This window comes from Oncorhynchus mykiss, chromosome 11 (genome assembly GCF_013265735.2).
Source record: "Oncorhynchus mykiss isolate Arlee chromosome 11, USDA_OmykA_1.1, whole genome shotgun sequence".
In the NCBI taxonomy this organism is placed as follows: Eukaryota; Metazoa; Chordata; class Actinopteri; order Salmoniformes; family Salmonidae; genus Oncorhynchus; species Oncorhynchus mykiss.
Window position 1 is genome coordinate 17,949,052 of NC_048575.1, and position 11,070 is coordinate 17,960,121.

General features: G+C 42.2%; 1 protein-coding gene across 3 annotated transcripts; it reads left to right on the plus strand.

Moving 5' to 3' along the window:
- The first annotated feature begins 377 nt into the window (after positions 1-377).
- On the plus strand, positions 378-10,949 carry LOC110535422 (probable G-protein coupled receptor 141). 3 transcript variants are annotated; one of them, XM_036935108.1, is made up of 3 exons: positions 378-626; positions 5,791-6,188; positions 10,136-10,949. In XM_036935108.1, exons 2-3 carry the CDS (start codon positions 5,821-5,823, stop codon positions 10,662-10,664), a joined length of 897 nt encoding a protein of 298 aa, XP_036791003.1. In that variant the 5' UTR covers positions 378-626; positions 5,791-5,820; the 3' UTR covers positions 10,665-10,949. The 3 variants fall into 3 exon arrangements, with proteins under 3 accessions (XP_036791003.1, XP_036791001.1, XP_036791002.1); XM_036935106.1 differs by having other exon boundaries at positions 383-626; positions 5,786-6,188; XM_036935107.1 differs by lacking the exon at positions 378-626 and adding an exon at positions 1,489-1,624 and having other exon boundaries at positions 5,786-6,188.
- The last annotated feature ends 121 nt before the right edge of the window (positions 10,950-11,070 follow it).

Here is an 11,070-nt window from a genome sequence, read left to right on the forward strand (position 1 = left end):
GGTGAGTGTATATCAGCTCTTTCTGAGAACAATGATGGAGTGATGATTTTGTTTACTGGAAGAAAACTCTTGGCTAATTTGGCACGTCTGAGAATATCTCTCAATTTTCACCACATCCTGTTTCAGTTCTGTTGAACAGCCTTGTCTCTCACCAGATGGATTACACACTCACACTTCATACACATTCTATTTTATGAGGCTGAATAATGATGTATGGAGCTGCTCACAGCCTTTGTAAACCCTTTAAAAGGCCTATAGAAAGACTTTAATATAGAGTCCTCCCAGAGAAAGACAGGAAGTGTTCTCTCTGTCAGTGTGGGTGCATAGAGCCGGTCAGAGGAAGTTGACAGTTCTGTGGCTGAGCTGCCATATGTGTAATCCCTTCTCGTGAATGTGGTGTTGTGTGCTTCTGACTCTGCAGACAGTATGTAAAAAGGACCTGTCAAACGCACTGTGCTTTTTTACAAATAAAAGTGGGTGGTAAAGCAGCTCTGGTAAGGGTGGTGCATAGGTCACACTCTCTCTCACACGCATACTGTGTGCCCTGACACTCACAAAAACTTCCTGACACTCACACCACCCTGATTTCCTTCTCTGTGGAAAGTTTTTACCTGATCCATCAGAAGGTAGGTCTACAGAATGATTTGATGTTGCTATATATATTCTATTGTCATTTTTCAGAACTTAAGACTTCTGTAACGACACGAGACTTACGTGATAGATTTTAAGGTTGTGAGGAGGATTGTGTTGCACATTGATTGTTTCCTAATAGTTGAATTTTCATTCTTTTGTCACTCCCAGTAGATATGGACAGGTACAATCACTCACTGTATTACAATATGTGTCCACTGTGACTGACAGTATGTATATAATGCAGGGCTGTAGTACCCGAGACCACATTGAGTGTCTCAGTGTTGGATACATTTGTACTCAGTCTTGGACAGTGAGGACTGGTAATTTCTTCCCGAGACCAGCCAAAACCAGCAGAGTAAAAACTCAGAATTATCAGCTTCCTTTCAGTCAGTGCATAAAACTGCTTCGCCAGGCCAAATATATACACTCCTTTCTTGAAACATTAGTATCTTAACAGCCTTTATATCTATTATAGACATGTTTGCGCAGTGCTGAACCTATAGACCTTCAGTGTGTGACTGGTTAGTACAGTGGAGAACCTATTGGACCTTCAGTGTGTGACGGGTTAGTACAGTGGTGAACCTATAGACCTTCAGTGTGTGACAGGTTTGTGATTCTGAAAGGACAGCAACCATAATACCAGCGCACTCATGTAAGAGAGGTCACTTTTTGTAAAACACAAAGGGCCAGTGGTGTAGTGGAGGGTATACACAGGTATACCCACTTTTTTTTCAGCGGGCATTGCTTATACTCACTTCTTAATCCCTACTGTTGAGTATCAAAGTAGTGTAGTGGAGGTATATGACTTATCATGTATGTAGTACAATAGAGAAATCATGCACAAAGTAGCCAACACAATCGCAAAGCCCGTGAAATATATTCACATGCGCGCCTAGTTACAGCTGAATATCATCTGCAGGCAGCAAGAATGTGCAGCTCTCAACTGGTTTTGGCATGGAGCAGCTCACAGAATAACGACATCGGTAGCCCGGTGGGTAGGAAAGATGTTTCAACGTATGATATCTACCAGTAAATGTTCATGTTAACTAAGGCAACAATGGGTGTGTAAACCAGGTATTGAAAAGTTTAGTCCGAAGTGTTGGTTAGTAGGCTACTTGTGATGTGCAATTGTCATCATGCCTGTTTGTATCACGGGGCATGGGTGGACACACCCTGACAGGCCAACCCAACCAGATTGATGTGGTTTAAGCATTGTTGTGGACTTAGACCATCAAATTTGTGTTTTTTCCTATAACAAAGTGTCATTTTGAGAGTGAAAATCTGAAAAACGTATAGGAAAACTCACAAAGAAATATACAAAACATGGGATTTTTCCACACAGGGCACCTTTCCTTCGCTGGGTGGGCAGTTTGGGAACTTTTTGACAAAATTAGACTTTACCACCTTCTCCAGGCATCAATACATAGGGCCGATGGAAAGACAGCAGTCACACACAGCATGATGTTAAAGGATAAGCAGTGCATAAACTCAACATAATAAGCCAGTAGGTTTCAATCATAAAAAGACAAAAAAAACAACCATTGAGCATTTCCTAATCGAAATGTACAACTATCACTTCCCATTGCAAAAACATTTCACATTTAGTACAAAGTAACCAGTGACGTAAAGTTTAAAGTGGAACTGACAGCGGACATGAAACAGACAATCATAATATCAGTCAAAAATATTAAATTCCCAGTTTATCCTACAAAACCAACTTTATAAAAGGTTTTAAAAATAGGTTATATTTGAGTCAACATTCCATGACATACACTAAGGCATTGTTGGCAGAATAGATGGATGCAGTTCAATGCATGATTAATATAATTCACCAATACATTTCTTGGTAGTCCAACAAATATTGCTATCAGGTTGTTAATCACAGCTGGCCTGGTACATTGTTTGCTGCCTCCATTCGGGATGCACTGTTTCAGTTTCAATGATTCAATACTCTGGACAAAAACAGACGAATGTAACTAAGGATGGGAATGTCAATACAATCAAACTAGCAAGGGCAATGATCACAAGTCAGTCATAACGTAGCTAATAGGCTAGCACATCTATTTATGTAGCAAGCTAAAAACACAGAGCCTAACCTTAGCTAGATCTAGCTAGCTGCTAGGAGGATGTCATGTCATGTCATTGGAGGAATGGGTGATTGACTGATGTTTTCCCCTCATATAGTTTTTCAGTGGCTATACACAGCTTTAGATGCAGGTGTCATTTGGTTAGCTAGCAAGAACATGAACGATTGTTGTCCAGTTAGCATATCTCTTGCGTTCGCAAATTCACTCTGTCTATCTACTCCGATTTCAGAGCACTCTCGTCTGAGTGTGCCAGAGAACAGAATAACTGATGAATTTACGAATGTGCAACACCCGCTGAATATGACCGGTGTCAGTAAACGTAGGCAAAAAAATGTAATAGTTAGTCACGAACACTAGATAACATGCTCTGCTACGGCGAGTAAAATGGTCAGAGTGAGGTGTCCTCTCATTTGTGTCTGGAAGTAGCTAGCTAGCAAGCTAGACAACTTTAGCCAGTTAGCTTGGGTGCTTGGTTGGGACAAGAATGCATTGTCAGACAAGCTGCAGAAGGACGAGGAGGCTACAATTCCCCATCTTTTATCAGTGCAATTTTGACGGCCAACTAGCTGAAAAAGTTTGAGAGGGTTTATCTAATGTTCCTTTGTTAGATTTGAGCTCATCTTGCTCTGGTTAGCGTTAGTTGTTAATCTTGTTGTTGATGTGCATAACTGAGGGAGAGAGAGCACACCTTTTCATGGTTGTTTGATCAATAGAACTGTAATGTTCCCAAATGTCAAATAAAATCAAATGTTATTGGTCACATGGTTAGCAGATGTTAATGCGAGTGTAGCGAAATGCTTGTGCTTCTAGTTTCGACAATGCAGTAATAACCAACGAGTAATCTAACCTAACAGTTCCAAAACTACTACCTTATACACAGTGTAAAGGGATAAAGAATATGTACATAAAGATATATGAATGAGTGATGGTACAGAACGGCATAGGCAAGATGCAGTAGATGGTATCGAGTACAGTATATACATATGAGACGAATAATGTAGGGTATGTAAACAAAGTGGCATAGTTTAAAGTGGCTAGTGATACATGTATTACATAAAGATGCAGTAGATGATATAGAGTACAGTATATACATATGAGATGAGTAATGTAGGGTATGTAAACATTATATTAAGTAGCATTGTTTAAAGTGGCTAGTGATATATTTTTCCATCAATTTCCATCAATTTCATTTATTAAAGTCGCTGGAGTTGAGTCAGTGTGTTGGCAGCAGCCACTCAATGTTAGTGGTGTCTGTTTAACAGTCTGATGGCCTTGAGATAGAAGCTGTTTTTCAGTCTCTCTGTCCTTGCTCTGATGCACCTGTACTGACCTCGCCTTCTGGATGATAGCGGGGTGAACAGGCAGTGGCTCGGGTGGTTGATGTCCTTGATGATCTTTATGGCCTTCCTGTGACATCGGGTGGTGTAGGTGTCCTGGAGGGCAGGTAGTTTGCCCCCGGTGATGCGTTGTGCGGACCTAACTACCCTCTGGAGAGCCTTATGGTTGTGGGCGGAGCAGTTGCCGTACCAGGCGGTGATACAGCCCGACAGGATGCTCTCGATTGTGCATCTGTAGAAGTTTGTGAGTGCTTTTGGTGACAAGCCGCATTTCTTCAGCCTCCTGAGGTTGAAGAGGCGCTGCCGCGCCTTCTTCACGATGCTGTCTGTGTGGGTGGACCAATTCAGTTTGTCTGTGATGTGTACGCTGAGGAACTTAAAACTTACTACCCTCTCCACTGCTGTTTCATCGATGTGGATAGGGGGGTGTTCCCTCTGCTGTTTCCTGAAGTCCACAATCATCTCCTTAGTTTTGTTGACGTTGAGTGTGAGGTTATTTTCCTGACACCACACTCCGAGGGCCCTCACCTCCTCCCTGTAGGCCGTCTCATCGTTGTTGGTAATCAAGCCTACCACTGTTGTGTCGTCCGCAAACTTGATGATTGAGTTGGAGGCGTGCGTGGCCACGCAGTCGTGGGTGAACAGGGAGTACAGGAGAGGGCTCGGAACATACCCTTGTGGGGCCCCAGTGTTGAGGATCAGCGGGGTGGAGATGTTTTACCTACCCTCACCACCTGGGGGCGGCCCGTCTGGAAGTCCAGTACCCAGTTGCACAGGGCGGGGTCGAGACCCTCGAGCTTGATGACGAGTTTGGAGGGTACTAGGGTGTTAAATGCTGAGCTGTAGTCGATGAACAGCATTCTCACATAGGTATTCCTCTTGTCCAGATGGGTTAGGGCAGTGTGGTTGTGATTGCGTCGTCTGTGGACCTATTTGGGCGGTAAGCAAATTGGAGTGGGTCTAGGGTGTCAGGTAGGGTGGAGGTGATATGGTCCTTGACTAGTCTCTCAAAGCACTTCATGATGACGGAAGTGAGTGCTACGGGGCGGTAGTCGTTTAACTCAGTTACCTTCGCTTTCTTGGGAACAGGGACAATGGTGGCCCTCTTGAAGCATGTGGGAACAGCAGACTGGGATAAGGATTGATTGAATATGTCTGTAAACACACCAGTCAGCTGGTCTGCGCATGCTCTGAGGATGCGGCTGTAAAGTAACATATTTGCAGAAATCCATTCAGGTGTATTTTGCGGCTTTTGACTAATGCGTTCTAATGATCTAAAGTCACGCTGTTGTAACCAACTGTAAACACACAGTCCAGTTCAAAGTGAATGATGGTGGGCCTGTGTTGCAAATGGCTTGTTTGTATAAAGGTCTACTGTAGCTCTGATAATACTTATTTTTATTTTTATAATACTTATTTTTTCCACCATAATTTGCAAATAAATTCATAAAAAATCCTACAATGTGATTTTCTGGATTTTTTTTCTCATTTTGTCTGTCATAGTTGAAGTGTACCTATGATGAAAATTACAGGCCTCTCTCATCTTTTTAAGTGGGAGAACTTGCACAATTGGTGGCTGACTAAATACTTTTTTGCCCCACTGTATCTTGTCAATACCTACAATAATGATATTGTGTGGTTGGTTGTTTACCCTCCTAATTTGAATTGATAAGAGTGTCTGCTTTACTGCATTCTGTTCTCTCTCTCTCGCTTCTCCCCATCCCCCAGCGAAGTTGGCGTCTCTGGTTCCCTCTAACTCTACCATGTCCGACAAGCCGGAAACCATGTCCATCCTCAAACGTCTTACCCTGTTGTCCATCTATAGCCTGGTCCTGGTCATTGGGGTCATCGGGTTGGCCCTGATGATCCACATCCTCCAATCCAACATGCGATCAGTTATCACCATCGCTATGCTCAACCTCACCCTGGCCCACTTCCTGTTCCTACTCACCGTACCCTTCAGGATCTACTACTATGCTGCTGGTTACTGGATGTTGGGGGAGATGCTGTGTAAGGGGGTCAGTGCCATGATCCACGTGCACATGTACATGGCTTTTGTTTTCTACGTGGTCATCCTCGTCATACGACTGCTGGGGTTCCATAGCAAGAAGGATCGCTACGAGTTCTACAGGTAGTGAAGTTAACTACGTTCTTCAAATACTTAACTGTGTCCTACAGGTAGTTCATTTAACTGTGTTCTACAGGTAGTCAACCTCATTGTAAAGGTAGTTAACCGTGTTCTACAGGTAGTTAACCCTCTGTGTTCTACAGGTAGTTAACCCTCTGTGTTCTACAGGTAGTTAACCCTCTGTGTTCTACAGGTAGTTAACCCTCTGTGTTCTATAGGTAGTTAACCCTCTGTGTTCTACAGGTAGTTAACCCTCTGTGTTCTACAGGTAGTTAATTTAACTGTGTTCTACAGGTAGTTAACCCTCTGTGTTCTATAGGTAGTTAATTTAACTGTGTTCTACAGGTAGTTAATTTAACTGTGTTCTACAGGTAGTTAATTTAACTGTGTTCTACAGGTAGTTAACCATGTTCTACAGGTAGTCAACCTCGTTGTAAAGGTAGTTAACCGTGTTCTACAGGTAGTTAACCGTCTGTGTTCTACAGGTAGTTAACCCTCTGTGTTCTACAGGTAGTCAACCTCGTTGTAAAGGTAGTTAACCGTGTTCTACAGGTAGTTAACCGTCTGTGTTCTACAGGTAGTTAACCCTCTGTGTTCTACAGGTAGTTAACCCTCTGTGTTCTACAGGTAGTTAACCATGTTCTACAGGTAGTCAACCTCATTGTAAAGGTAGTTAACCGTGTTCTACAGGTAGTTAACCCTCTGTGTTCTACAGGTAGTTAATTTAACTGTGTTCTACAGGTAGTTAACCCTCTGTGTTCTACAGGTAGTCAACCTCATTGTAAAGGTAGTTAACCGTGTTCTACAGGTAGTTAACCCTCTGTGTTCTACAGGTAGTTAATTTAACTGTGTTCTACAGGTAGTTAACCCTCTGTGTTCTACAGGTAGTTAATTTAACTGTGTTCTACAGGTAGTTAACCATGTTCTACAGGTAGTCAACCTCATTGTAAAGGTAGTTAACCGTGTTCTACAGGTAGTTAACCCTCTGTGTTCTATAGGTAGTTAACTCTCCGTGTTCTACAGGTAGTTAACCCTCTGTGTTCTACAGGTAGTTAACCCTCTGTGTTCTACAGGTAGTTAACCCTCTGTGTTCTATAGGTAGTTAACTACCTGTAATTAACCGTGTTCTACAGGTAATTAACTTAACCGTGGTCTACAGGTAGTTAACCCTCTGTGTTCTACAGGTAGTTAACCCTCTGTGTTCTACAGGTAGTTAACCCTCTGTGTTCTATAGGTAGTTAACTACCTGTAATTAACCGTGTTCTACAGGTAATTAACTTAACCGTGGTCTACAGGTAGTTAACTTAACCGTGGTCTACAGGTAATTAACCGTGTTCTACAGGTAATTAACTTAACCGTGGTCTACAGGTAATTAACTTAACCGTGGTCTACAGGTAGTTAACTTAACCGTGTTCTACAGGTAGTTAACTTAACCGTGGTCTACAGGTAATTAACCGTGTTCTACAGGTAATTAACTTAACCGTGTTCTACAGGTAGTTAACTTAACCGTGGTCTACAGGTAATTAACCGTGTTCTACAGGTAATTAACCGTGTTCTACAGGTAGTTAACTTAACCGTGGTCTACAGGTAATTAACCGTGTTCTACAGGTAATTAACTTAACCGTGGTCTACAGGTAGTTAACTTAACCGTGGTCTACAGGTAATTAACCGTGTTCTACAGGTAATTAACCGTGTTCTACAGGTAGTTAACTTAACCGTGGTCTACAGGTAATTAACCGTGTTCTACAGGTAATTAACTTAACCGTGTTCTACAGGTAGTTAACTTAACCGTGGTCTACAGGTAGTTAACTTAACCGTGTTCTACAGGTAGTTAACTTAACCGTGGTCTACAGGTAATTAACCGTGTTCTACAGGTAATTAACTTAACCGTGGTCTACAGGTAGTTAACTTAACCGTGTTCTACAGGTAATTAACTTAACCGTGGTCTACAGGTAGTTAACTTAACCGTGTTCTACAGGTAGTTAACTTAACCGTGGTCTACAGGTAATTAACCGTGTTCTACAGGTAATTAACTTAACCGTGTTCTACAGGTAGTTAACTTAACCGTGGTCTACAGGTAATTAACCGTGTTCTACAGGTAATTAACTTAACCGTGGTCTACAGGTAGTTAACTTAACCGTGGTCTACAGGTAATTAACCGTGTTCTACAGGTAATTAACTTAACCGTGGTCTACAGGTAGTTAACTTAACCGTGGTCTACAGGTAATTAACCGTGTTCTACAGGTAATTAACTTAACCGTGTTCTACAGGTAATTAACTTAACCGTGGTCTACAGGTAATTAACCGTGTTCTACAGGTAATTAACTTAACCGTGTTCTACAGGTAGTTAACTTAACCGTGGTCTACAGGTAATTAACCGTGTTCTACAGGTAATTAACCGTGTTCTACAGGTAATTAACTTAACTGTGGTCTACAGGTAGTTAACTACGTTAAGTTAACTTAACCTTGGTCTACAGGTAGTTAACTTAACCGTGGTCTACAGGTAATTAACTTAACCGTGGTCTACAGGTAATTAACTTAACCGTGGTCTACAGGTAATTAACTTAACCGTGGTCTACAGGTAATTAACTTAACCGTGGTCTACAGGTAGTTAACTTAACCGTGGTCTACAGGTAATTAACTTAACCGTGGTCTAACTTAACCGTGGTCTACAGGTAATTAACTTAACCGTGGTCTACAGGTAGTGTTAGTGTTCAAATACTGGAGAGTTGAGACCAAATCACGGACGCTGGACAGAGTGGATTTCAGTTGTAACAAAAGACAGTTTTAATGAGTCAGAGATATCTTGTCCCGCAGTTTTACGTGCACGGACCTAGTTCACATAACTCGGCAAGGAGCCAGGTGAAAAAGAGAGCCTATACAACGGTTACATTCATTTTTATACATAGAATAAAGTAGGTGGAGTCTTGTCGTTTCGGTCTTCTTGACTGGTCGGAGGGTTGGAGGCGGGCCTTGCTCTAGCCAGAGCAGAAGCCCCATTGGTGCACAGCAGAGCCTTATCCTGAGCATCCGACCAATAGAGGGGGTCAGTCTTGTGGCTGGGTGTATGTGTTCTTACGACGGAATGTCTTTGTTTATATGAGCTATGTGTATGAATACTTATATAACAGTAGTTAACTTAACCGTGGTCTACAGGTAATTAACTTAACCGTGGTCTACAGGTAATTAACTTAACCGTGGTCTACAGGTAATTAACTTAACCGTGGTCTACAGGTAGTTAACAGCCTGTGGTCTACAGGTAGTTAACTTAACCGTGGTCTACAGGTAGTTAACTTAACCATGGTCTACAGGTAATTAACTTAACCGTGGTCTACAGGTAGTTAACTTAACCATGGTCTACAGGTAGTTAACAGCCTGTGGTCTACAGGTAGTTAACTTAACCATGGTCTACAGGTAGTTAACTTAACCATGGTCTACAGGTAATTAACTTAACCGTGGTCTACAGGTAGTTAACTTAACCGTGGTCTACAGGTAATTAACTTAACCGTGGTCTACAGGTAGTTAACAGCCTGTGGTCTACAGGTAGTTAACTTAACCGTGGTCTACAGGTAGTTAACTTAACCATGGTCTACAGGTAATTAACCGTGTTCTACAGGTAGTTAACAGTGTGTTCCACAGGCCATATAGCACAAATATTATATTGTATATTGGCCATATACCACAAACCCCTGAGATGCCTTATTGCTATTATAAACTGTTTACCAATGTAATTAGAGCAGTAAAAATAAATGTTTCGTCATACCCGTGGTATATGGTTGGATATACCACAGCTGTCAGCCAATCAGAATTCAGGGCTTGAACCACCCAGTTTATAATGGTAGTTAACTAGAGGTAGAGAGGTGTCTCTCAATGTGTGTCATGGCATGGGGGATGGGAAAGGCAAATATCTGTTTCTCACAAAATCACTAAGGGTCTCCTCTCTTCTCCAGGAAGTTGCATGCTTTTGGCGCCAGTGTGGCAGTGTGGACAGTGATGTTTATGGTCATCCCCCCCATCCTTTATTACAACTACGGCAAGGACGTCCACGATAACACCACCAACAACAAGACAAACACAATGTCCAACAATTATTCCCACTGTTTCCAGTTCGGCAACCACCTGAAAAAACACATTGTTGCCAAGGTGCTGAACTACATCATGAGCTCTGTGATCATCATTGTGGCCTGTGTGCTGACGGCACTGCAGTGTCATGTCATGGTCCTTCTGACCAGGAAGTATGGGCGAGACTGCATGTCTCACCAGGAGTTCTGGGCTCAGCTGAAGAGCCTGTGTTTTGCTTTGGTGCTGCTTGTGTGTTTTGTCCCCTATCACGTGTTCAGGATGTACTACCTGGGACACCTTGAGCTGGAGAACATTAACGAGGTATTCCTCAGTCTCACGGCCTTCAGCTGTTTCGACATGCTTACCTTCCTAGGGAGGGGACACTGCTATATGTGTAACAGAGCACGGACTGTGTGACCTCTTCTCACACAAACTCAGAGCCGAAACCTTGCTGTAAGAGCGTTTCCTTTTTAAACAGTACTTTAGCGCCATCTGCTGCTTATTCATATAGCTACGCAAGAGAGTACGTCTACTATAGACTTCACTATAATTTATTTATAATCTTATTGGAATTTAAAATAACTTGTGCCAATGATGTTTCTCTCTATATGCCGATTTCACTGTTTGCTAAAACTATTTGTAAGGGCGAGATCTGGCTACATATGGTCCAAATATTGTAATAAATAAATACATCGCTAAAATGTTACTGTTCTACTATTATTTTGTGAAACATTACCTCACTCTGTCCCCCGTCTCGACAGAATTGGCAATGCTGACACCACACACACACACACACACACACACACACACCAATATTCCTGTC

Excerpts from the sequence above, each read along its gene's own strand:
- LOC110535422 (XM_036935108.1), top strand. The coding sequence starts at position 5,821 with ATGTCCGACAAGCCGGAAACCATGTCCATCCTCAAACGTCTTACCCTG. Across the intron at positions 6,189-10,135 it reads GATCGCTACGAGTTCTACAG|GAAGTTGCATGCTTTTGGCG; the intron begins GTAGTGAAGTTA and ends TCTCTTCTCCAG.